Consider the following 24,049-nt stretch of genomic DNA (forward strand, 5'->3'; position numbering starts at 1 on the left):
GCAAATGCACCTCTTCGCCAACAAGGCTCTAATCAAGCAACTCCTCACCACTCAACGAGCTACATAAATCCGTGTCTAACTAACCCGGCTTCGCTCCCAACATATACCTATACTGCAAGCCTAACAGCCCTTATAGAAAGCCCACCACAGCAATACTTCCCAGAGCCATTAAGTAGCCATGCCTTACCTACTCACCACGAACCATGAAAACCCCCAAGGAAGAAACAGCATCCCCTCCCGATCTCTACACATCATGCGCGTTCCCCCCCTCTCCCAACCTACCCGCCTCGCCTCCCCAATCTCCAAGCAACGCACCCCCATCCATCCTCCTTCCCCTTCCTTCCCTACCCACATTAACATCCCCCTTCCTTCCTTCATTCTCTCTCTCTCTCTCTCTCTCTCTCTCTTCCCAATCGCGACCCCGGAACCCAAACACCCTATATACTACGTATGTATATATATCCTTACTCGACTCGACTCGACTAGATTAAAACCCCTTTAAATGTTTCCCCAAGAGAGATAGATAGATAGATAGATAGAGAGATAGATAGATAGATAGATAAAGAGGCTTGGTATACTCACAGAAAGGTAGGTATACCTGTATGTGCTGTGTACTACCTTCACCCGACTTCGGATACGGTGCGTACTGTGGGCGATGGATGATGGATGGCTGGAGACGGACGGACGGGTCGCTTGCGCTGGCTGGGGGGATATATATATGTATGTACTACGTCGCAGGCGTAAGTATTACCCCTCGAGGGTATGGAAAACAGGGGATTTAAAGTGGAAACTAAACTTTTGAGGCACCCTCGAGGGGTAATACTTAGGCCTGTACCGTGGTATGTGTGCGTGCGTGCATGCGATACACATATATCTATATACGGCTATCAAAAAAAAAAAAAAAAAAAAAAAAAAAAAAAACACACAAAAAATAACATCAACATTCGAAAGTTGAGTCACAACCAGCCAAAAAAAAAAAAAAAAAAAAAAAAAAAAAAAAAAAAAAAAAAAAAAAAAAAAAAAAAAAAAAAAAAAAAAAAAAAAGAAGACCGGAGTGGATGAGCACCGCAGCAGAAGACCCGAGAGGCCAAAAGGGCAGTTAGCGAGAGAGAGAGAGTAGCCGCTCAAGAGGAAAAAGGCAGAGAGAGAGAGAGCGGAAAACGCAGCTGCTTCTCAGTAAGGAAGTCATCGGTCGATCGATCGGCCGGCTCGTCGCTCTCTCTCTTGCTCGCTTCTGCTCGCTAGGAACAAGCGAGGCGAGGCCCTGAGCCTGAGCCTGAGCCTGAGCCTGAGCCTGAGCCCAGGCCGTCGTTTCTTGCAATAGTGTTCGCAGCGGCAGATTCGTCCCGGCTGCGATCGTTGGGTGAGCAGAGAGAGAGAGAGAGGTACCTCGGACGGGCTGGATAAGTAGGAGGAGAGGTTCGGCTTGGTCACGGCTGATCGAACGAGGTGGAAGTCCGGAGGCGGGCTGGTTCGAGGAGGCGGCAATATTGCCATTCAGCTTCATTCATGTAGCCATGTTCTGCTCTAGAATATTGTCACAGTATCCCGTCCATCATCGGCCCTACCAACGCCACTTTTTCTCGCCGAGCAATGGAAGCCGTCCGTTGGCCATGCAGCAAGCAAATACCATACAAACAAAGCAAAGCACTACCAACCTTTATTTGATCATCCGCCCCGAGGTCGCTTAGCTCCGTGCTGTTGGCCTCCACCTCCAATAGAACCCTCTTCTCTACCACGCTTAGTACCTGCCTGCCCATTTGGGCTGTACGGGGGAGCGTGAGCATTCGGTCCGCCTCCTTGCTGTCCGCCTCCTTGCGGTCCGCCTCTACCCCTGCCTCTGCCACCCTGTCCTCCTTGTCCACCGGCACCTCCACGTGCTTGATAAATTTGGGGTCCTCCCCCACGCCCTCGGACAGAAGAATTTCCGCGCATCATTGGGATTGAAGATGAACGCTGCTGATTGTTAACGGGTGCCTAAAGATTCATTAGTCTACGCTCAATTCAACACACAATGCCAGCTTACATTTGGAAGGTTGCTAGGAGGGTTAGCCGTCGCGCCGTTCTGTACCAGTGCAGTATTCAGTACTTGTGATGCCCGACGCTGCTGAGGTAGCTGTTCGTTTAGCGGAACCGGCGGCAGCGGCAGCGAAGCTACGGATTCGAGTTTGACCACGGCTGGTGCAGGATTCGAACCAGCTGAGCCATTTGGTTGTGCAACGGGTTCTGATTCACCGTGTTAGTCATGAGTATGTTACAAAGGAGAAGACATAATACCAGGAGCTGGGGCAGGTGCAGCCGGTGCGACCGGTGCAGCAATGGCAGCCGGTGCAGGCATTGTCGGCTTCCACGCCTTGACATCCTCCCACACCTCTCCAACAGGTCGCTCTGGAGTTTCTTGGGCAGCCTTCTCCACAATGTCCAGTTTTCCCGTAGCGTTCCGAACCTTGTTTTCCGTCATGTTGATTCTCAACGCCGACTTCTTGGTCTCCATGGTGACTGCATTTATTTTTGCGGCTTCAGCCTTTTGCAACGCATCGGCCAATGCCTGTGCATGGTCATCGATAAGCTTCTGTGTCTCCTTTGCATGTTCATCTTTCACCTTTTGGGTTTGAATACCAGCGAGCCGTGTGATGTTGGACCTCAAAATTTCCTTGGCGGTGTTGTTACTAGCCACGAAGTCTCGGACTTCTTTCTCGGACATGGAAAATGCTGGGTTCGTTTGCGGCTGTTGACTCGGGGTTGCGGGCATACTGGGTGCTGCTCCGGTGGCAGGCTTGGATTCTATAGCAACCTTCGAAGGTGTGTCAAGAGGTTGATGAGTCGGAGCAGGCTGAACAGCTTTGTTTTCCGCCAGCCAAATTGCTTTCTCCTGTTCCAACCGCATATCAAACTCGGCTGCAACTTCGGCCTTCTGAGCCTCTCTCGACTCGGCAAGCTTCTTGTTCAACGCGGTCTTCATCTTCTCGGAGCGTTCCCGTAGCTTGCTCTCCATCTCCTCCTCCATCCTGCTGACCTTCGCCTCTGCCTCCTTGACCTTGGACTCCGCTCCAGCAATACGATCCTCCAAGGCTTTTCTTTGCTCATCTGCGAGTCCTGAGGTAGGGATTTCGTCAATTTGGCCTTCTTCCGTTTCGTTTTGAATAGCGGCATCAGAAGCTTGGGCTGCTTGATTGGTTCTTGCTTCTGAAGCTCCTGCGATGGCGTTGGCTCGTTCGGAATTGGACTTTTCGAGTTGTTCTCCCAGTTCCTTGATCTGCGTCTCCAAGTAAGACTTTTCTTTCTTCACGTCTTCAAGCTCGCTACGTAGTTTAGCAATTTGTGTATTAAGGGCTGGGTCGCTTTGCGGTATAGCTGCAGGAATAGCAGCAGTCTGGCGGAGTTTAGAAACATCGGCCAAGGCTTGATCACGCTCGAATTTGACCGTTTCGAGTTCCTGGCTGATAGACTGAAGTTGCTGCTGAGCAGCCTCTTTCTCTTGGACAGCAGTCTCAAGTTCTTCCTGGAGGCCTGTAAGTTGCTGCTGAAGATTGTCCTTCTCCTGGATTGCAGCATCTCTCTCGGCTGTGCGCTCCTTGTTCTGGTTCAAGTTGATTCGGTTACGCTCCTTCGCTTGGTCAATCAATTTGGTTCGTGACTGCTGCCAAGTGGCCTTATCGGCTTCCAGGCCCTGGATCCTCTCCTGCAAAGGCTGTTGCTCCTCGACCAAGTTATCTCGCTCAGCTCGTAGTGATTCGATGGTCTCCTTGAGTTGTTCCATCTCGGCTGGGTCGATTCGGTCGTACTTTGAAATGATGTCTTGAGTACGCTTCTGCCATCTGTCCCGATCCTCCTGCAACAATCGCATCTCCTCACTCGTCGTCTCTTTTCCTTGCTCAAGCTCCCGGATCCTGGTCTCCAACGGCTGTATCTGTCCCAATAGATCTTCCACTCGCTTGGTTTTCTCGGCTAGCTGACTCTGGGCTTGGCGGGCTTCATTACGGAGAGTGATACTGCTCTCGCGGAACAGGTTCAGTTCGCTGAGCTTCTCCATGAGGTCTTTGTGCGCAACGGAGCTGCGGCTTCCATCTGCATTTTGTCGGCGCTCTTGCTCAAGTTTGAGTCTGGTCTCGTCAAGTTGAGACTGGGCGTAGTCAAGCTGCTGTTGCAGACGCTTGGCTTCTTGGACCTTCATCTCATACTGTACTTCCACGATTTCTTTCTCTCGTCTCAGGAACACATTGAGTTCTCGGAGGCCATCCGCATTACGATCGCCGGTGGACTCTACTTCTGCGGACCCAGCTTCTACTGCGCGGCTTTGCTGGAGACCACTGATCTGTGCTCCAACATCCTCCAATTGTTGATGAAGTAGCTTGTTCTGGGAATTGAGATCATCACGTCTGGTTCTTAGCTCTTTCAACTCCTTCTCGAATTGCTCTCGTCGATCCTCCCACGAGCTTTGGCTTTGACTCAAAGTTACTTTGGCAGATTCGGCCTCGGCCTTGAGAGTGGAAGATTCGCTCTTGAGTTGATTATGCTCCGCTCGGAGAGCCAAGAGTAATTTCGTAGCTTCAGCATGCTTGACAAGCTCATTTTCGTAATCCTGCTGGGCCTTGGTTGCGATGGCCGCCTGTGCACGAAGATCCTGCTGGTGAAACTGTGCCGCCGTCGCATGCTTCTCATCCTCGTCCTTGAGTCGAGAAATCTCCGCTTGGAGAGCCGCCTTCTCTTCCTCGGCTTGACGAGCAACTTCTGACTGGCCATTTCGTAGTGAGGTCAATTCGTTGTTAGTATTAGTCAGTTCGGACGAGATATCATCGACTCTCTGCTCAAGCTCGCGGATCTTGGTGTCCTTCTCTTCTACGATGCTATCCATCTCCTCGCGGTACTGGTCCTGGGTTGCGTTGAGGCTGGCCAGCTCCTCCTCGGACGATTGACTAATGGACTTGTATTGCTCCATTTGGTTCCTCGTATTCTCAAGCTCTGATTTGGCGAGTTCCAAATCCCTCTTCAACTCCGAAACCTCAATTGCCAATTCCTGCTCCCTGCTAATATCTGCCTCGGAGGCATCTCCATTCGTACCGTCGGTCTCGGCGTTGGCACCTGGTCGAGGCGTTGGTCTGGGCTGGAGAAGCTCTACTCGCTCCTCTGCGCTCTTCAACTCGATCGTAAGCTCGTCCACTCGTGATTGCAGATGATCGCGGGTTGTCTTCGCAGCCACTAGCTCTTCCCTAACTTGGCTGAGACTCGACGCGAGATCGTCAATACGCTTCTGGTTTTGTTGAGAGTCGTATTCCTTCCGTAATTGAGCCTTCTTACTATCATCAATCTCATCACTGAGTTTACGTTTGGTCGTATTCAGCTCGCTTTCGAGGCTTTCTACTTGGGCCGTCAACCTGCGTCTGGTCTCGGAATCAGATAATTCGCGCTCGTTGTGCAGTGTCTGTTGATTGGCAATCAGAGCGTTCAGTCGTGTGCGTTCATTCATGAGTTCTTCGGTATCATGGCTCAAACGCTCCTGGATGTCTTTCCATAGTTTCTTCTCCGCCTTCAGGTTAGCGTTCTCGTTACGCATACTCTCCACAAGTCCTTTAGCTTCGACAAGATCCTCGGCGACTTGTTGAGTTCGCAAATCTTGCTTGGCTGCTGAATCTGAGAGAAGTTGCGACCGCTTTTGCAACTCCGAGTTTTCGTTCTGCAGCATCGAGTAGTTAGAGTTGAGCAGGTCATATCTTTCACTGTTCAGCGTAAGTTGGCTGTTTATTTTGGCAATTTCAGCCTGCAGAGCACCCTTCTCCTGGGACAATCTCTCGATTTGCTCTTTCATGGTGCGCCGATCGGTGGACTGCTCCTCTCTGTACTGGTCGAAATGAGCCTGAAGTTCGCGCAGCAAGTAAGCATTTTCTCGGTTGCCCGGAGTCTGCTCGGTCGATTGCATCAAGCCATTCTGGTTTCCATCGACCGATTGACCAAACAGAGACGCAAGATCTGAGTTGGCTGGAAGCTGGCCACGATGTTGAAGCATGCGACGGAACATATCTCTTTCCTTAATGTAGCTTTCCGAACGGGTGATCATGGACTGCAGTTCATCCTTATAGTTCTCAATTTTTGCCTGGAGATTACGCACTTCCTCATGGTCTTTGGCTGCCTGATGCTTTGCAGCAAGTGCTTCCTCGCTCTCCATCTGGGCACCTAGTTGTCGAGTGATCTTGAGAAGCTCTTGGTTCTTTTCTTGCAGTTCGCTAACACTGCGGAATACTGTCAGCCGCTGGCTGATGAATCGGTCGGTGTCGGTGAGTCCTTCGAATGCTTCCTCGCTGACTTCTCCTCGAGCCAGACGCTCAAGCTGGGCCTGTTCCTCGGGGCTCAATGCACCAAGCCCGCGTTCTCGGGCATCCAAGTCGCTTAGTAGCATCTTGACTTGGGCACTGAGATCTCGAAGTTGTTGCTGCAGGATATTCACCTCTGCCTTAGCTGTGGAAGCTTCACTCTCTGCTCTCCTAGCATCCTTCTTTGCACGGTCTCTCTCCTTTCCAGTTTGGTCGACGAATCTTGACATTTCGATGACTTCTTGTTGAAGACGTCCATTCTCAGCCTGGGCCTCTTCAATCTCTGGCTGCTTAGCCTCCAAGCCTTGCATCATTTCGTCCACCTCGGCTGCAAGGCGGTCACCCCGTCGCTTCTCAGCTTGGTACAAGTTACGAAGTTTGAAGTTTTCTTCGGCAAACTGGGTCGCAGTCATGGCATTGGTTTTGCGTACGGACCCAGGAGTTCCAAACTGGGCAGGCGACCCTGCTCTTCCATTAAGGCCTTGGCGAGGTGTTCCCGGGACAGATCCTGGGCGGGTAGCGATGATGGCTTCAAGACGGTCGTTGTCGGCTTCCAGTTCAGTAATACGATGCTCCAGAGCTGCCCGCTCTTGTCTTTCTGCTTCCATTACCGATTGGCATCGCCCAACTTCCTCTGCTGCATCGTCCTTGACCTTCTCCAAGCTTGCCTCAACCTCCTTGAGTCTGTTTTTGTGAGTTTCCGATTGCTGAGCCTGAAGTTCGGCGAGTCGGTTGGCACTCTCTAGCTCCTGGCGGTATCCTTCTTCTGACTTCGCGGCTGCTTCTTGAAGCTGTTGCACTTTTCCGAGCGATTCTTCCACTTTCTTTTGAAGCTCATCCACACGATTTCTCAGTACTTGTTCTGTCTTCTTCAAAGCTTCAAGATTGGAGGTCGTGTCTTCGTTCAGACGTTGAAGCTCGGCAATTCGTGCCCCCTTTTCCTTTCGGTACTTCAATGCCTCCGCGCTCTTCGTCTTTAGCTCGTTCTCGAACCACTCATTATTGCGTTTCGCAAGCTCAATCTCTTGCTTGAGAGACTGCTCTCGGAATTTAGCACTCGATGCAGCGGCATTCGCGCTCTGAACTTGTTGCTGAACCACTGTGAGCTGTTGACTGAGCTCTAGTCCCTTTTGGTGTTGCTTTTGTAGATCCCGAGAAAGGTTATCGTTTGCGGTTGTCTTCGACTCAAGTACTGCGATCGTGTCGCGATTTGCGGCTTCGAGAGATGCGATTCGTACGCGTAGTGTCTCTGCTTCGGATGTTGAAGAGGTCGATGAGGACTTCAGTGATTGCAGTTCGCTCTCGAGGGATGATCTGGCGTTCTCTGTTGCGCAAACATGTTTAGCCCTTGGCCAGATAATCTCTCTGCGATCGGGAGGTCATACCTTCTTCCTTCAACTTCGTGCGAACCTCTTCAACGGTTTTCTGCGCCTTCTCGATATTTGTGCGCAGACCCTCAATGCGAGTCTCTGAGCCCCTCACTGAATTCTCCAACTCGATATCCACGCGAAGTTTATCTGCGGCGAGCTCATCGTGTTCGCGCGCCTTCGCCGTGACAGCTTCGAGGACCAATCGGACAAGCTCAGCGGTTGGTGAGTCGATGGCGAAGCTGAGAGTCTGTTGAGGGACACTCAGATAGGCCGATAAGTAGTCGACATCTAATACAGCCGTAGCCATGGCTACGAAGAGATCCTCATCAATTTGGGCAAGATCGCAAAGAGACAAAGGTAATATTGTGACGGGGGGACGCGCGTTTGGTTTATCGATGCGCTGTCGGTATCGGTGCAGTAGAAGGGGAGAGATATGGGATAAGCTTCCTGTATATCAGTACATATCTCGCAGAGCTCCGTACACGCGCCGTGGATCCGGTAGGTGTGTAGGAAATTTGTTGGTGTGGGGTTGGTGATGGTAAGGTATTTGGGGTTGTTCTTTGAAGCTGGACGCATGCATCTTTAGCGCGAAATGTTGCGCCAAGACTTTTACTTACGGGGACCTAGCTCAAGTTACGAAGTAGCCTTGTCCCACCCAAAGCTCCGACTCAGAGCCCCCAACTTCTCCATATCACTCACAACTCACAACTCACAACTACCTTCTCACCCCGGAGGCTGATCATCGACTATTTCTTTCACCATTCCGGCCGAACTATCCAGTCATACAGGCCATAGCGCAGCACGTTACCGGTCATTTGGCTCTCGAACACTTTCACTTGATCTGTGGCTCCTGTGAATGCGACCCGAAGACTGACCGCCCGAGGCCACCTCGACGTAACCCGAAACAGAGTCCTCTCGCTCTCCTTCTTCACAGTCACGTCTCCCACGCTGGGCAACATACACCGCAGCCTCCATGTCTTCCTATCTCGAGAAGCAGCAGGCTCAGTTCAAGAGCAGTGCTATTTCTGCGGCTCCCCAGATTGCCACGAAGAAACGCAAACTCACGGCCCCTACTCCAGAATCCGCCCCATCCCCAGCACCCTCTAACACTTCGACCACCTCGAAAGCCGACAGCAAGGCCCCGAAGAAGAAAGAGTCAGCAAATGTCGTCTACTCTCAACCCGCGACGACGGGATATGGAACAGATGCCTTCACCCAGGTCACCTATGTTATCGATTTCTTGAAGAAGAAAGATGAAGCGAAGACGTTCAAGGATATCCTGGAGTACCTAAGCCAGATGCATGCGGATGATCGGATGAAGCAAACGATTGCGAGAGTTCTGAAGAAACACGACCGAGTCCAATGGTTCCCAGACCCAAGTCTGAAGACCCAAACTTGGTACTCGGGAAAATTCATGCACCGACCTATCATCAACGTCCGCTCCAAAGGTGATCTCCTCGCACATCTTCAGCGTAAGGCCGATGCGCAAGGAGTCTCTGTCAAGGATCTGAAGGATGGCTGGCCAGACTGTGAGGAGGCCATTGACGAGTTGGAGCGAGAGCATAAGATCTTGGTCACAAGAACAAAGAAGGACAACCATGCTAGGATGGTCTGGAGCGACGATCCAACCTTGTTTCATGCCACCGATCCAGAATTCCAAGTCATGTGGCACAAAATCGAGTTACCCTCCGTTGATGAGCTTGTCCGAAAGCTTCAAGAAGCTGGTCAGAAGCCTGCAAGTGAAGACCCTGCGAAGCGTATCAAGGCCGCACCGAAGCTGAAGGAGAAGAAGAAGAGAGCCGCACGCAGTGGTGGCAAGACTACTAACCTACACATGTCCCATCTTCTTAAGGATTACTCATACATGAAGAAATAGAACCACGGTCAAAAGTCGCCTGGGTTACGGAAATTCGCGATAGATTCTGGGAAGCATTGCATGGCGTTATTGAGGCAGGACGGTGGTATTCTTTCTTCAGCAATGGCGTCTGGTCGGCCATGGTCGGGGGTTGACGGCTCTCAGAAGTATCACTCCAGGGAATTCAAGACTTTCAATCTCTGAACTTTCCAAGCTCAACGGTTGCAATGTTTATGATTTCAAGTCATTTATGAAGCCTGGGCTGATCTTATGGTATGGATGGTTCAAGTGAACCTTTCCGTCGGTGAGTATGGGGCTGGCTTTTATAAACTGACGGCCGGTAAGTGCATTCTCCCGAGCAAGATCAAGCACTTAATGCAGTTCGCCAATCTCATCATCCACAATATTCCAAAGCTTACAGATTATCTCTTTCATTGTCTAGCTTCACATGGGACATGATGGCTATGACTTCTTTATACTGTTGCATCACCGAATTCGGGTGCGTTGCACATTCGGTAATGAGAAAATATACTTGAAAACCAATTTGGAGCTCTACTCTCAAAGCTCTATCGAAAAAGAGTACAGTAGCAGACAGACCTGGTCTTTGAAAATGTGAAAATCTACTCCCATTTCAAGTTAAGCGCACGGCTCCCACGACCGCCTCGGAAGTGGTGCTATACGGAATATGGAGGTGCTTGGGGTAAATAGGTCAAAGAGGTCACCGCCGTCGTCAGCAAGGGGTGAAAAGGTCAACGTCTGCCATCTATCCTGCCATATGGAACAGTGGTACAGGTGGTGGCCTACTTTACGGAACCCCCGGCACCTCCGGAATGATTTCCCATCGTTTCTCGGCCCCCGGCCCTGCCGCCTACGATAAGTATTCTGCATCTCTGTTTTCTTGATCTTCTCTATCCTGCGCCCCTATTGCCCCTTTTTGTATTATGTGAGCCCTCATTTTTCTCTCCTGTCAATAGTCCGGCCCACTCCAAGCAGAATGACAAAATTCGACATTGAGATCGTGACCGACAGTGTCTGTCCCTGGTGCTACGTGGGGAAGACGAAGCTGGACAAAGCTACTGAGGCGTACAAGGAGGTGCACCCCAACTCGGAGGATACGTTCTCGATGACTTGGATGCCATTTTATCTGGAGCCTGGAGCTCCACAGACTGGTAATTCTTCCTTCCAAACTATGATTTCACACAGAAGACATGATGAGCAAGCAGTACTAAGGGAATCTTCCAGGTGTGGACCGGATTGGCTACTACCGAGCCAAGTCCGGCCGGGAGAGAACGGATATGATGTTCAAGCGCCTCTCGCAGATCGGGAGAGAGGTCGGCATCAACTCCGAGCACGGTGGCAAAACTGGCAACACGCGGGATTCGCACCGCCTGGTCCAGCTCGGCGAGTCCACATCGCCAGCCTTGCAGACTCGAGTGAGTGGTGGAGGAGGAGCTTTTCGCTGCGCATTTCGAGAACGAAGGCGACATTACAGGTCACGATGTCTTGCTGGGCGCAGCCGTCAAAGCTGGTCTCGACGAGAGCGAGGCCAGGGACTGGCTCCAGAGTGATAGAGGGGGGCCTGAGGCTGATGGGGAGGTCGAGCAGGCGAGGCTCAAGCAGATCAGCGGGGTGCCAAACTTCACGGTGCAGGCGAAGTACGAGATCGGTGGCGTACAGGATCCGGCTGTGTTTCTGAGACTGTTTGAGAAGATCAAGGCGCAGGAGGAGGGCGCGGAGGCTTGATGTGGTATGGACTATCGACGTCGGCTGTGTGCCTGCCGAAGCTATTCTCCTCGTCTGTCTGGTTGTACGGTGTGTTTTTATGTTCGGGGGGCTGTCGAGAGATATCTTCCAGTCCATTTGCTCATTACCCGCATCTCGACTGAGGACTCCAAGCTCTCTTTGAAGATCGCCATGATCCCTCCGGCCACTTTGGCGGTTTATATTGAAGCCTCTAGCCGAAAACCTTGCCGCAGCAGAAGCATCATCGAGTCACGTTGTGACCAGCCAATACATCAGATTTGTATCATTCCTACCCCGAGATACGCTCTGTGTCAACCCTTCCCTTCCCTGCCTCGCCTTGCCTTGCCTTGCACGATTCCCACCGGCCGCCCAGTGCAACCAATCCATCCATCCATCCACTCTCTACCCCCAATGAGTCAAATGCCCACTCGCCGGATCCCAATGCCCACCCTGACAAACAAACATAATCTCACAAGCCCTCCCCCCACCCCCAACCGCATAGCAACGCGCCCTATAGTAATAGTCCTCCCCCCCGCCGAATCTCGTCCCGTTGTAAGTCATCTCCGTCACGCCGTCCGCCGCGACCGGAACCAGAACAGTGACGTCCGCACCCGCGCTGTGAGGAGCAGCACACCCGCCGTCGGTCAGTAATCGAATCCGTCTTGCCTGCTTGCTTGCTTGCTTGCTTGCTCGTCTCGAGGAAAAAAAGAGGAAGAAAAAGATAAAAAGGGAGAAAAGAAAAAAAAGAAAAAAGAAAAAAAAAAAACTCACATGTCCTTCCACTCCGCCCGCAGCCCTAGCTTGACCCCTTCGTGGCGTCTGATTTCCTCGCACCTATCGTCGTACGCGAAGAGCTGGGCCTGCTGCTGCTGCTGCTGCTGCTGCTGCTTCCCCTCTCCCTCAGCGGCAGCGGCGGCGGCGGCGGCGGCGGCGCCGTCGTCGTCGTCGTCGACAACGAGGGAGGCGAGCGTGCAGATTGTGGTGTTGGAGAACTGCACGAAGAGTCTGCTGGGGACGGTGCAGTAGGTCTTGGAGGCGGGTGGTGGTGGTGGACAGCTTGCTGGGTGGTCGCTGCAGCGAGCGAGGGTCGCGGGCGTGACGACGGTTGAGAGGAGGAGGAGGAGGAGGAGGAGGAGGGAGAGGAAGGCGAGGGGGATCATTGCTGCTTGGTGTACTGTTGTTGTTGTTGCTGGGTAGGTGTTCGTTTTGGCTTTGCTTTGCTTTGCCTTGCTCCCCTTCGTGGGAGAGGTGCTGGTGGGGCTTGGAGGAGAGGGTTTTCCTCTTTTTGGCGGTTGTGGTGTGTGTGTGTGTATGTATGTATGTACGTGTGTGTGTATGGACGCGAGAGGGTCTGCCTTGGTCCGTATCTCGTCACTGAAGAGGCGCAAAGAGGGCTGGCTAGGTTCCGGGAGGGGATGAAAAAAAAGGGGCTCGAGAAACGAAGCGAGAGAGAGAGAGAGAGAGAGAGCCAGCCTTGATTGAAGGTGAGAGGATCAGCGTGCATGCGTTCTCGCATTCTGGAATTCGAAATCCGCGAACAAGGTCGTCCGTCCGTCAGTCAGTCAGTCACCTGAGGTGTCTAAACCAAACCGCGGTTTTTCGATACTCGATTCGACAAACCCGAGCCTAGGTCGTCTAGCGTGCTCCTGGTGGTCTTCTTTGGAGTAGCCGCAGCAGACCAGTGTTTTGTTTTTTTTTTTGCTTCCGTCTATGTTTTTCGGGAGAGGTCGTGTCGAGAATCTGGATGTCAACAACGACAAACAAAACAAAACAGAACAGAAACCGCTAGCCGAGCTTGGCTGGTGGTGGTGGTGGTGGGTGGTGTTGTTGCTGTTGTTGGCAACCTGTTTCGCAGACCCGGGAAGCTAGTACCTTTATGGGGATTGTGAAGAGCCGCTTGTTTATTTACTATGTATATTAATAGGTGTTATAAGGCGCAAATAGGTATGGGAGACGAGGGATGCGGGAGAGGCGCAGAGTTGGGAGCCTAGCGTGATGATCAACTTATCGAGGACACCTGGTTGTTGTTCAGTGCGCTTCCTTGATGTGGTTTAGGAATAACAGAGGTGGTTCTCTTGAGAACGCACTCATCCTAGCCTCCTGGGATGGCACCGAGATGGAGATGGTAGTTGAGATGCTGATTCGCCGTAGTAGGGCCCGGAGCGTTGCTTGCGAGGAGATGAGATTGCTGCGCTGGTCTTTACGGCTGCTCTTGTTGCGAAGAGGAAGCAAAGCGGGAGCTTGAGGCCAGGGATGCGGGACAATCGATCTCAGATATCTCCTATTGCGATTCAATAATGAGATTGTGATCCTGAAGATAGCGGGGAGACAAGCTCGAGACGTGACGCACCAAAGAAAGAGTTCCCGGGATGGTAGTTACCTACCTGCAACGCTTACAAACCAATCCCCCTGCCATCACTGCCCCAGAGGCTACCCGCGACAATCTTCCTGCGCTCCGAGGACACATTCAGAAGATACGGCAGGCATGCCAAGTTTGGCAATGAAATCCGCAACAACACCATAGATGCGTCCGTCCACCAACCCGTTTGTTTACATGCGCGCTCGCTAAACAACGAGCGAGCGACCTCATTCCCAGCACCGATTCTTCCAATTCCCCCCCACCCTCTTTCACATATAAAAAACGTGGAAAAAAAAATATATATCCATTTGGGAGAAACCATGGATCATAGATCAATCAACCCCCCCCCTAACCCCACCCCACCCAACCAAAAGAATCAATCCTCTCTCCGCCTCCAAACAAACCAACCGCCTCATCTAATACAGCCAGCCCACATCGCCCCCTCCCACGACTACGGAACCTACGGAAAAAAAAAAAACATCCCACAAAACCTCCCGCCCAAGCCGCAGTATATGTAGGTACGTAGATATCTCCATCTCCACTCTCAATCTCGCAACCATATCGAAACCCATATTAACAAAATTCCATCGCAACACATCGCAATACAACCCACCCTCCTTAGCAGCGAGGTAGGTAGATAGGCAACAAACACAAAGACAGATACAAAAGCAGTCCGCCCTCCCCCGCCGCCTCTCCTACTTGAAAAGCGGACGAATACAGGTAGGCTATCCATCATATCAAGAAAATACAGCAGTATACCCACAAAAACCCACCTTCTACTTTATATTTATCCCCTATCATACTTACCGCGAATCACAACAGCGACACCGGCATAGTATATCAATCACGATCAGCACAATTTTTTTGATCAGCACCTTCATTGCTCACTCTCAATCCCAGCGCGCGGATACCGCAGCCCCTTCTAATCTACATTAACCTTTGTATTAACCCACCAAACCCCCATCAGAATCCCCAGCCTTCCCTTCACGAGGAGCAAGTCCCGTCAGATATTTTCATCGGCCTTGTTCGCTCCCCAGAAAGAGAGGCCGCCTCGCCAATCAAGCGACGGACAGCAGAGGCAAGAAAGAAAAAAGGCCGAAACATCATTGGTATCATGAGATGAGCCTCGCGGCTAGCTCCCTATTCCCGCCATAGGGCCCCGTGTACCAGACCCGATCTATTTGTGTATACCACCCGCTCGCACCGGAGCAAAAGAAAGGCAGTAGAGTGAAACGGACAAAAGAAATTTGAGCAACCCGTTTGTTTGGGAGAGTGCTGTAGACCTTGATGTGTATGCCGCAGTGCCCAGGTAAACTCCGACAAAACAAAGGAAAAGGGCAGTAGTAAGATTTTCGGAATGTACAGGGTATCGAAGGTGTCTCGAAGGCAACTTGGAAAGATGCTCGGAGGACTTTTGTTCGTTGAAAATTTCGGATATCAAAATCCAAAGTCGTGGAGAAATTTTACTATACTCTAGACTGGTGGAAAGTTTTTCATGACCAACGCCAGAATAGTCCACGGTAGTGTCACGGGAGTATGATTCTAACGCTAGAAATGCCATAAGCATCCCTTTATTGAGCAGCGGTCCACATCTCTTGATTTAGACGTGGCTTGACATCGTATTCACCCTCGGGGCTTTGTAGTCGTCGGATGTTAGAGTTTTGGTAATACATTTGTTGGCCCATTTGAGATCCATAAGGATCTGGGTCTGGATAAACGTAGCCGTTACTTGCCGAAGGCGACGGCATACCATTTTGCGATTGCGATGGCGATGCCCATCCAGAGTTACTCATGTGAGGGCTACCAGTCACACTACGCTCGGGGTGGGTAGGGGGCTCCAAGATTGAAGGAGGTCCGTATCCAGTAGGGTGAGAGGTGGGTCTCATACCGTTGTTGTACGAGGCAGTGGTAGGTGGTTGGCCTTGCATGTGGTATTCTCCTCTGACGTGATTGGGCAGGTGCTGGTTGCCGATGTATTGGTATTCTACTGGATGGCGGTGCATGCTGCTGAGAGGTGCAAGTTCCGAGTTGGGCGAAGCAGAAAGGGTTCTTTGGCCAGGAGATGGGGTCGACATTGGAGATCCATTGTTCGAATACTGCTCTCCATCTGATCGTTGACGTCCGCCTCGTTGACTTCCGGTACGGGTGGCGAGAGCGGCGGCAGTGGCAGCGGCAGCTTCTTCGACGGTTCCAGTGTGGTGGTTCTGATGGCGAGTCAAAGTGGTTCGGCGGGTGAAGGTCTTCTGACAGTCGGCGTAGGGGCATTTGTATGGCCTCTTGCCAGAATGAATACGACGATGTCTAGCCAGGGAAGAGGAGTCACTGAAAGGCTGCAGGCTGTTAGATACGAAGAAGCAGGTGGAGGGACAGATCTTGCCTTGCCACATCGTTCACACATATGAGGCTTCTCGCCGGTGTGGACTCGCATGTGTACAGTCAATGCCGAACGTTGAATGAATTGCTTTCCGCAACCTGGATGCTCGCAAACGTGGGGCCGGATACCACTATGGATACGTTCTGGAAGAAGAAGATCAGTGGTGTAGTTTCAAGCGGACAGGTGAAGGCTTACCATGGCGGGCGAGATCACTTCTTCGCGCAAAGCCTTTTCCACACGAGCTACACGAGAAAGCCTTCTGCGCAATGCCGTTTCCAGACTGCGCAGGACTTCGGATGCTTTCTTGTTGCATCATACCATTATCGAATCTCGGATCGGATGGATAAGATTGTTGCAACATAGGGAGCGGGGCTTGCATAGCGGTCGGAGATGGGTAACGCATATTTGGAGCTCCATTCATGCCGTTCATCTGTCCGTATCTCGGAGCAGAGCCAGAGTACCGTGAATGCTCCGAATCATGGGGCGAGTTCCCTCGTTCCGATCCAGTGTCAGACATGTGCATGCTGTTGGCTTGCGAGATTGATTGAAGGAGATGAAGATCTTGTGGGACGCCATTTGCTGCCGCGGCGGCGGCGGCGGCCTTGGGGCCTTTGGCATTTACAATCTGCTTGATATCCATGATGAAAAATGGAGTGACGGTCGGTTCGAAAAAGAGTGTGGGTGGTACGGCGCGGAGGGGGTTATAGGGAGATGGCGACGCTTGGATCAGGCGTTCGCTCAACAGTCCCGTTTAGATTCGGGAATCGCTGTGGTGTCTCGAATCTGAGGCTTTGTCTCGGGGACGCGCCTGCGGAAGAATATCCGACGTGGTGAGCGTGCCTTACTCGTCAGAAGCGATCTGGGCAAACAGCTTGGCAATGCAGCGCAATCGAGATAGCGTGTTGGGTAGAAAATCTGGCGCGGTGGGTGATCTTACTCCAAAGATTTGTTTGTTGTCCAACAGAGAAACCGAGAAAAACCTTGGGATCGTCGACGTCAGTTTCTATCTCTTGGGACGTGCAAGGGTACAAGGCAAACAGAATGGAATCGCGACCGACGTGCTCATTACTGTCACACCCACACCGCCTACTCGCGGGAGGACAAAAGGGACTCGTCAAGAGAAGAGAAAGAAAGCAGAGTGGAGGTCGGGACGTGTGTGAGTGTAAGTGTGAATGTGAGTGTGAGTGTGTGTGTGTAAGGATGCATCAATCCGAACGTGCTCACCTTGTCAACGTTTGTAGCCGAGCCAAACCCAAAGAATCCACAGAGGCGTTGGTCCGAAGATTCCCAGCTTCGCGATATCCGCTAATGCGGATGGTGGGTTCGTGGGTTCGTGGGTTCGTGGGGCGCGGGAATGTCAGAACGCACGGGCACCAGGCGGCCTGTTGAAAATTGGCTGCGGCTGGCCCTGGTAGGGTAGAGTTTAATATAGTAATTGTTGTTCGCGCCGTCTGCGTCTGATTTCTGTCGCCCGAGCGAGTCGCAACTCGTTGGAATTGCCGCTTTGTCGTGGAAAGGGGGCGAGTTGGCCGAGTCTAACAAGACAGGCGAGCGAGCAAGGGAATCTGGAGACGGAAATCAGTGAGGTGGTGGAGGGGACCCTTTGCTGCCGCCGGATCGTGGTGTTGATGATGGCACGGGGTGTAGAGCAGTGGCTAGGCCAGGCTGGTCTTGTGTCACCACTGGCTCTCCAGTTGGCCAGTGTCTCTGTCTCCAGAGACGGAAGCTCGCGGTATCCTGCAGTGTTTGAGGCACGCGCCAGAGGTTCGTCGGAATACGTGATGTATCGTGAAGTCGTGGCGGCGAAAGCAGATCAAAGATCAGCGTAGCCGTATGTCGCCCAATGTGATGTATGCCAGACAATTCAAGTCTTCCCTTCCTTTGCAGACTTTCCAGAGAAAGAACGCGTCGATGCTCGAGATGAAGATCGATCAGGTGCGCACTGCAACTCCGAGCTGGGCTGGGTAGTGGACCAGGAGCTGAGGCCTTTTGCCGGGGCGACGTTCCACTTGCCCGTAGCCTTCCTTATTCCCAGGTTGCTTTGTTGTGTTTCGTTTCGTGCACGGGAGCGGGATGTGGAAGTGGGTGAGGACAGGTTTGATCGAGGCGCCGAAAAAGTCGAGTTGCAGCGCGGGAGCAGGCTGACGAGGTAAGAGCGGGTCGAGGGGGAAGAAACGCTGCGGACGGTTAGCTGGATGTACCTCGTCAAGAGAATCCCTGGTGGTAGTGGTAGTGGTAGGAGCAGGAGCAGGAGCAGGAGCAGGAGCAGGACTTGCAATGAATTGATCGCTGTGATGACTATGAGATTCCTAGGCCAAGAGTCGACGTCGACGTTGGAAACGAAGTTGAAATTTGGGGTGACACGGAAGCTTAGGATCGCCTCGGAACACCGCTGCACGTACAAGGAAGATGCGGTATGGGCAGGTTTCGGGAAACACACAGGCGTTGAATCGAATTGGATCCTCGATACCTATCTAACAGAGAGGATGAGTCTGTTTGTGTCTGAGCTTTGGAGGACCGGGCTGGATGCTGGCTGGGTACTGGGTACCTATTCCAAGGGGGGCGGCAGAGGAAGAGGTAGAGGTGAAAAGTAGTGGCAAAGGTAGAGGCGGAGGCAGAGATGGAGACAGAAGAGGTGAGGTCCCCACGGGAGTCGTTGGTGTTGATTCGGGACTCGTTATGGGTTGGTTAGTTGGTCGGTTTAGTTGGTTGGTTGATCAGGGACCCAGAGGAATGAAGGTAGTTTTGTTGGTTCGGCGAGATGGGGGTGGGGAGGGGGGTGTGGGCTTTGGGATGGGATGGAATTTTTCGACACGACCCAAGAGAGATACAGAGCCGGAAAGGACCTGCAGAACAAGACAGGACAGGACAGGACAGGACAGAACGGGATCCGACCAGCGAGAGGAGAGAGTACCAGGTCGTGTGTGTGTACAAGTAGTAGTAGTAGTAGTAACTTACTACCTACCTACTAGTACTCCTTTTCTGAGTATTTACAACTAATCGTCGCCCAGCAGGCCCGCAGGCCTGCAGTCCCAAAATTCCTCCTGCGGCCAGGGGGTTTCGGGGGAACACTAGAGGCTGGTCAGTGGTGCGCCTTGGGCCTGGGGATTCTTTCTTCAAACCTCCTGAAGACTCGCTAAAGCACAACAAGAGTTGAAGCCCATATCCATGTACGTATCCATGCACACTGCCCTGGCGCCCATGGGCCCGAGGGCCCAAGGACGTGCAGGGAACGGCGCAGGGGAGGCTGGCTGGCCAGGAGATTTGGGTGCCGGTGTGAGGTGGAAGGGGGGTGGAAGGGAGGTGGAAGGGAGGTCGAGGGCGATGGCGATGGCGATGGCGACGGCGATGGCGATGGCGAGCTCAGGCACAGCATGTTATAGGTACAGGCTCAAGGTAAAAGAAGAAGAAGAAGAAGAACTCATAGCGGGTACAGACATACGAGGACAACTCGCTCGGGTCCAAGGGGAGGATAGGGCAACGGGCAAGACTATCGGTATCGGGACCATTCAAGCCATTCAAGCGGAGTCCATTCAAGCGGACTGGGCAGGGCAAGCATAGAGTCGACCCGGAGGCTCCTATCGTAAGTATGGGACTATTTTAAAAGACACTTCTATTTCTGTTACCTACTCAGGAGCAGTGGGCTCTGGCAGAGCTGTGCGTGCGTTACCGACATTGTAGGTACATAGGTACTCCATGTACTACTACTACGGTATGTTCCTCGCTGCTCAGACTCAGACCAGGAACTGAAACCGCAATGTCGTCGAGAAGCAATCTCTCAATTACTAAGTACCAGCAGGGCGAAGTGGCCATGAAAGAAATACATACAGTACTAGTAAGTCTATAAATACTTCTGCTACGACTGGTGGTACCTCCAACTACTTTTAAATTCGTACCTCGGCCGTGGGTTGGGTAGCCTTCGACAGTACCTAGTAGTACCCAGTAGCACTTAGTAATAAATCTCCACCGATATCCGGTCAGCTCCTTTCTAGGCAGGATGGATTGCATAGCATATCTCCCTTAACATTAGAGGGATTTTGTTCCGAAATTTGTACGAATTATGGTAGCCGTAGTACTACTACGTACGTAGTTCGTGGCTGTAGCTATAAACCAGGCCCACTTGGTTCCAAGCTGGTTTATACTGTGGTTACATATAAAGTTGATTTGTTTAAAGCGAGGTTGGCGTGCTAATAACAAATAGTAGTCGTACCTTGGTGCAACAGATCACGATCGATAGCGACACGGATATAAAGCTGTTAGTATTACGGAGTAAGGTAAGCATTACAAAGTTTATTCCAAAGGATGTGTATGCCGGGCTAGAATTTAGTAGTAGCCCCTTTTCTAGCGCCAAAGGCCATAAAGTACTCCTAGATAACCGGGAACCTAGCTCTCTTACAGCTAGTCATCTGTGCTAGCTCCAAACTACTACTAGGTACAACTAAAGCTACGAAGAAATCTCGGAACAGAACTCTTCTGCTAACCTACCGGCACAACTACTACCATTGTCCGTATCCAGAACTCCTTATGTGATGGCAATGTTTAACGAGGACTTCGCACCATGGAGGCCGTGGGATGGGAGCCATTGACTTCACGCACCCGGCTTCAATTTCGGGCCTGAGCTGCACGTTCCGGGATAGTAGTAGGTAGGTATAGTACTTCTAATCTTTCTTCCAGTACTTCTAGAAGCCCCCGCTCTGCCCATGCTCTGCGCTGCTTCCAGAAGCCTGGAGGAATCCGCAGTGCCGCTTCGAAAGTCTTATTTTATCCTCTCCCCATCCCCCCTTGGCCCTTGGCCTTCCCCCCCTTTCCGCTGGGCTGGGTGGTGGTCGTGCTGGTCAGCAGTGAGCACGGCGCAGAATGCGAAAGTGCCTGGTCCTGATCCGTGTTCCCCCATCTCCAAATATTTGTACGGAATAGCACTACTACAACGTACTACTACTACATTGTAGTACTACTACTACTACTACTACTACTGTAACGCACGGGAAGTCCTTTCCATCTCTCTGTGTCGTCTCTGATGCTGCATTTCTGCTGCTGATCCCCGTCCATCGTTATGTGCGCTAGTCGCGTCTATCGCTGCAAGTTCGAAACAGTCCTCGCTGTCGCCGAACCAATTCGTTCGTGTCGAGTTTCTATCTCGGACGAAGGAACGAAGGAAAAAAAGTTTATGTGGGAACTGCAGCTCTTTGTGGGCCAGGTGCCAGGTCACGTACGGAGTATTACCTAGTTGTACATTTTATTTGCGGGTGCCGCTCTGCGACTGATATCTGACCCCGGCTGCCATACTGTATTACTCTACCGTGTGTACAGTACTGTACAGAGTATACTTGTAAGTCCGTGTGTCATGCAAGCTGACGATAATGTGCAGATCCGTGGGTTGTTTCAGGAGGAAGTTAAGACGACCAGCTCGATCGTTCGACGATGAGAACGTGCTACTTTTAGCATCAAGCTTGCTACTTTTAGCCTTGAGCTTCGCAATGACACGGAACACTATGAGGGCTTTGCCTGAAGGACATTGCTTCAGCGCAGCAGGAACCCAGGTGCATGGATCGCTTTGCACACCGTCGCGATCAGTCCGCATCTGATCGTTGAAGAGACTTGTACGGAGTCTGTAAAGTACCGGTAAGTTGTAGCGACGCACGCTGTAACCAGATGGGGCTTTTTACAGCTCACGATATTCGAGGTTGCGCGTTAGAAAGATTGAGCTGCCTCCTGGGGTGAGTGCTAATTGCCTCCCGCAGTACCATTGTACTATTTCAGTCTCGTTCCGATCGTCAACCAAAATAGACGGCTCAATAACTCACTCATAGCGCTTATTATTAGATGTCCAGAGCAAAAGCCGATAGACTCGTTGCGAAATTAGTCTGCCTGATAATTCCCCCTATATCAAATTTTCTCCTTTCAGGCCCAGAGTTGGTACTAGTAGTAGTAGATTCAAGTCTCCGAGACCAAGAGGCTGTTCGATGTGCCAATGCTCATCCACGCTGCTCGCAGTTGTGGAGGCCGTCCGTGCTTGGAGATAGATAGATAGGCTTTGAAATGGTATGTCGACTCGGCTCCTGCAGCTGGCCAGTGGCCATGAGGTTGACCAACAAGTGAGGTCTGTGCCAGAAGGCATAAAGGCATGAAGGCATGAAGGCATGAAGGCATGAGGGCATGAAGGCATCAAGGCATGAAGGCATGAAGGCATGAAGCTCTCTCGGTGGACCGAGATTGAAAACCAAAGCATGCAACGATGACTGTCACCATCATGGTGCTCTCCGCCAGGCCTATCATACAACATGTACTGTAGTAGTAAGTACTACTACGTACTAGTATTTTCGTCAGTATTGGAACCTGTTGCGCTCAGGCCTGATACGCACCACTGCGCACATGTACCACGCTTTCCATCCCCCGCTCTCGCTACTCTCCGAAGTCTCCTCGGCACTGACTCCATGAATGCCCAAGCCCCAAGTCGCCGCCCGTGATTTGCTGCCTGCGGTTGTCCCGCATGGAATCCTGAAATCCTGAGCCTTGTTTGTCGACATCCACATCCCCTGAGTAAGGCGGGTCGAGATCTACAGAGTACGGAGTAGGGACTACGTACTACCACTTCGTAATCGTAATCAGGAGCTTTGGCCGGGTGGACTCGTCTACTTTTCTTTCCCTCCCCATCGTCTTCGTCCAAACAAAGCGTGCATGTCTGTAGCGAGCATGAATCGTGAGGGTTCTGCTTCTTCGGTCGATAGCGTTGCGATACGTATCAAGTCAAGTCAAGTCAAGTCAAGCCAAGCCAAGTCAAGTCAAGTCAAGTCAAGTCAGCAAGCTGATAGAGACATCGACGCCTCGTCGATTTGACAATCGTTTTGCGATTTACGAGGTGGATGAAGGAAGGACACCTGCCAAATCACTAAATGGCCCGTGTGTGAGGGAGCCCATGGCGAGAGTAACATGCTTCTAGCGGCCTTCGAGAAGCAGCTGGGACGGTGAACTGGGTGCATACGGTGCTTATGCAAGGACAAGCAAGGTACGTAGTAAGTAAGTAGGAACAGCAAAATAAGAAGATAAGGAAGTGAGCATAAATATTTTCAGTACTAGTAGGGTAGTTGTCGTACTACTACCACGTACTACTACTTCCATCTCCTAAACAGAGCTTTGAAGTAAGGACTTCAGAGAGGGCGAGAGTTGGCCTGACTATGGGGACTGTGTAGCTAGGTACCGGTATCTCAAGCCGGTATCACTCGTCGCCTCGGCTATCTTACAGCCAGTGTTTTGGTTGCCTTCCTCCATCCTTCCAATTCAGCAGGCCAACATAGTAGTAGTTGTACGAGTGGTACCTCGAGCTACTACGTACGCGTTGTAGCTCCAGGACCCAGCTGCTGGAAAAGCACAGTCAGAATTCACAAAGATGTACTATGTACTACTGATTCTAAGAGGGAATTCCCTGTTATCTGGAAGTCCCACACGCTGCCTGTCGGGCACGGACGGGCACGTTTCAACCTCACCCACCGAGTCACCGACACCCGCCGACGAGGAATATCGCTGAACGGCCATGAGCTGAAAGCCCTAAATACTACGTAGTAGTATTTCAAGCCGATGCATTCTGATAGCTGCTGTCGACTACTCTGTACAGAACCGTCCCGTCCGACATGGGTTTCAAGATACATACAATTAATTACATGCCTTGGAACGCCAGCTACAGCAAAGCGGCATACGGTACATTTCCCGACAGACGTCCTTCATGCTGTAGAGATAAGGGTAGAGTTTTCCTGGTACACCGGAAATACCACCTCTCTCCCGCGGGCCGGCCGCGGTCTCTACTGTACTGTATCGTCGACACTGGGTAGATACGGAGCAGCTACCATCGTGTCCAGCAGGGAGATCACCCAACCTAACCTATCAAGCCCCTGGCCTCCTACTTACAGTAATGATCAGGGCCATGATTCGGCCCATGCTACAACTACTTACTACAACTTACTACAACTTACTACAACTTACTACAACTTACTACAACTTACTACAACTTACTACAACTTACTACAACTTACTACAACTTACTAC

The 24,049-nt window shown here is 51.6% G+C and overlaps 5 protein-coding genes across 5 annotated transcripts; 2 read left to right on the plus strand and 3 right to left on the minus strand.

Annotated features, from left to right (window-relative positions):
* Nucleotides 1-1,668: 1,668 nt before the first annotated feature.
* On the minus strand, nucleotides 1,669-7,985 carry L3040_004305 (uncharacterized protein; the record flags this gene model as incomplete). The annotated part of the gene is made up of 4 exons (XM_007288919.1): nucleotides 1,669-1,977; nucleotides 2,027-2,226; nucleotides 2,278-7,632; nucleotides 7,694-7,985. 4 exons carry the CDS (start codon nucleotides 7,983-7,985, stop codon nucleotides 1,669-1,671), a joined length of 6,156 nt encoding a protein of 2,051 aa, XP_007288981.1.
* A 666-nt stretch (nucleotides 7,986-8,651) lies between these two features.
* Nucleotides 8,652-9,554, plus strand: L3040_004306 (uncharacterized protein; the record flags this gene model as incomplete). The annotated part of the gene is made up of 1 exon (XM_007288918.1): nucleotides 8,652-9,554. The coding sequence occupies one exon, from the start codon at nucleotides 8,652-8,654 to the stop codon at nucleotides 9,552-9,554; it is 903 nt and encodes a 300-aa protein (XP_007288980.1).
* Nucleotides 9,555-10,527: 973 nt separating this feature from the next.
* On the plus strand, nucleotides 10,528-11,276 carry L3040_004307 (uncharacterized protein; the record flags this gene model as incomplete). The annotated part of the gene is made up of 3 exons (XM_066154518.1): nucleotides 10,528-10,702; nucleotides 10,776-10,973; nucleotides 11,026-11,276. 3 exons carry the CDS (start codon nucleotides 10,528-10,530, stop codon nucleotides 11,274-11,276), a joined length of 624 nt encoding a protein of 207 aa, XP_066011930.1.
* Nucleotides 11,277-15,206: 3,930 nt separating this feature from the next.
* Nucleotides 15,207-16,649, minus strand: L3040_004308 (uncharacterized protein; the record flags this gene model as incomplete). The annotated part of the gene is made up of 3 exons (XM_066154523.1): nucleotides 15,207-15,965; nucleotides 16,013-16,152; nucleotides 16,205-16,649. 3 exons carry the CDS (start codon nucleotides 16,647-16,649, stop codon nucleotides 15,207-15,209), a joined length of 1,344 nt encoding a protein of 447 aa, XP_066011931.1.
* A 98-nt stretch (nucleotides 16,650-16,747) lies between these two features.
* Nucleotides 16,748-19,685, minus strand: L3040_004309 (uncharacterized protein; the record flags this gene model as incomplete). Its single annotated transcript, XM_066154527.1, has 9 exons — nucleotides 16,748-16,849; nucleotides 16,947-16,989; nucleotides 17,234-17,391; nucleotides 17,953-18,186; nucleotides 18,286-18,318; nucleotides 19,004-19,080; nucleotides 19,132-19,145; nucleotides 19,452-19,584; nucleotides 19,640-19,685. 9 exons carry the CDS (start codon nucleotides 19,683-19,685, stop codon nucleotides 16,748-16,750), a joined length of 840 nt encoding a protein of 279 aa, XP_066011932.1.
* Nucleotides 19,686-24,049: the final 4,364 nt, after the last annotated feature.

Source organism: Drepanopeziza brunnea (assembly GCF_022702325.1).
Source record: "Drepanopeziza brunnea f. sp. 'multigermtubi' strain 214-2 chromosome Unknown ctg6, whole genome shotgun sequence".
Classification (NCBI taxonomy): Eukaryota; Fungi; Ascomycota; class Leotiomycetes; order Helotiales; family Drepanopezizaceae; genus Drepanopeziza; species Drepanopeziza brunnea.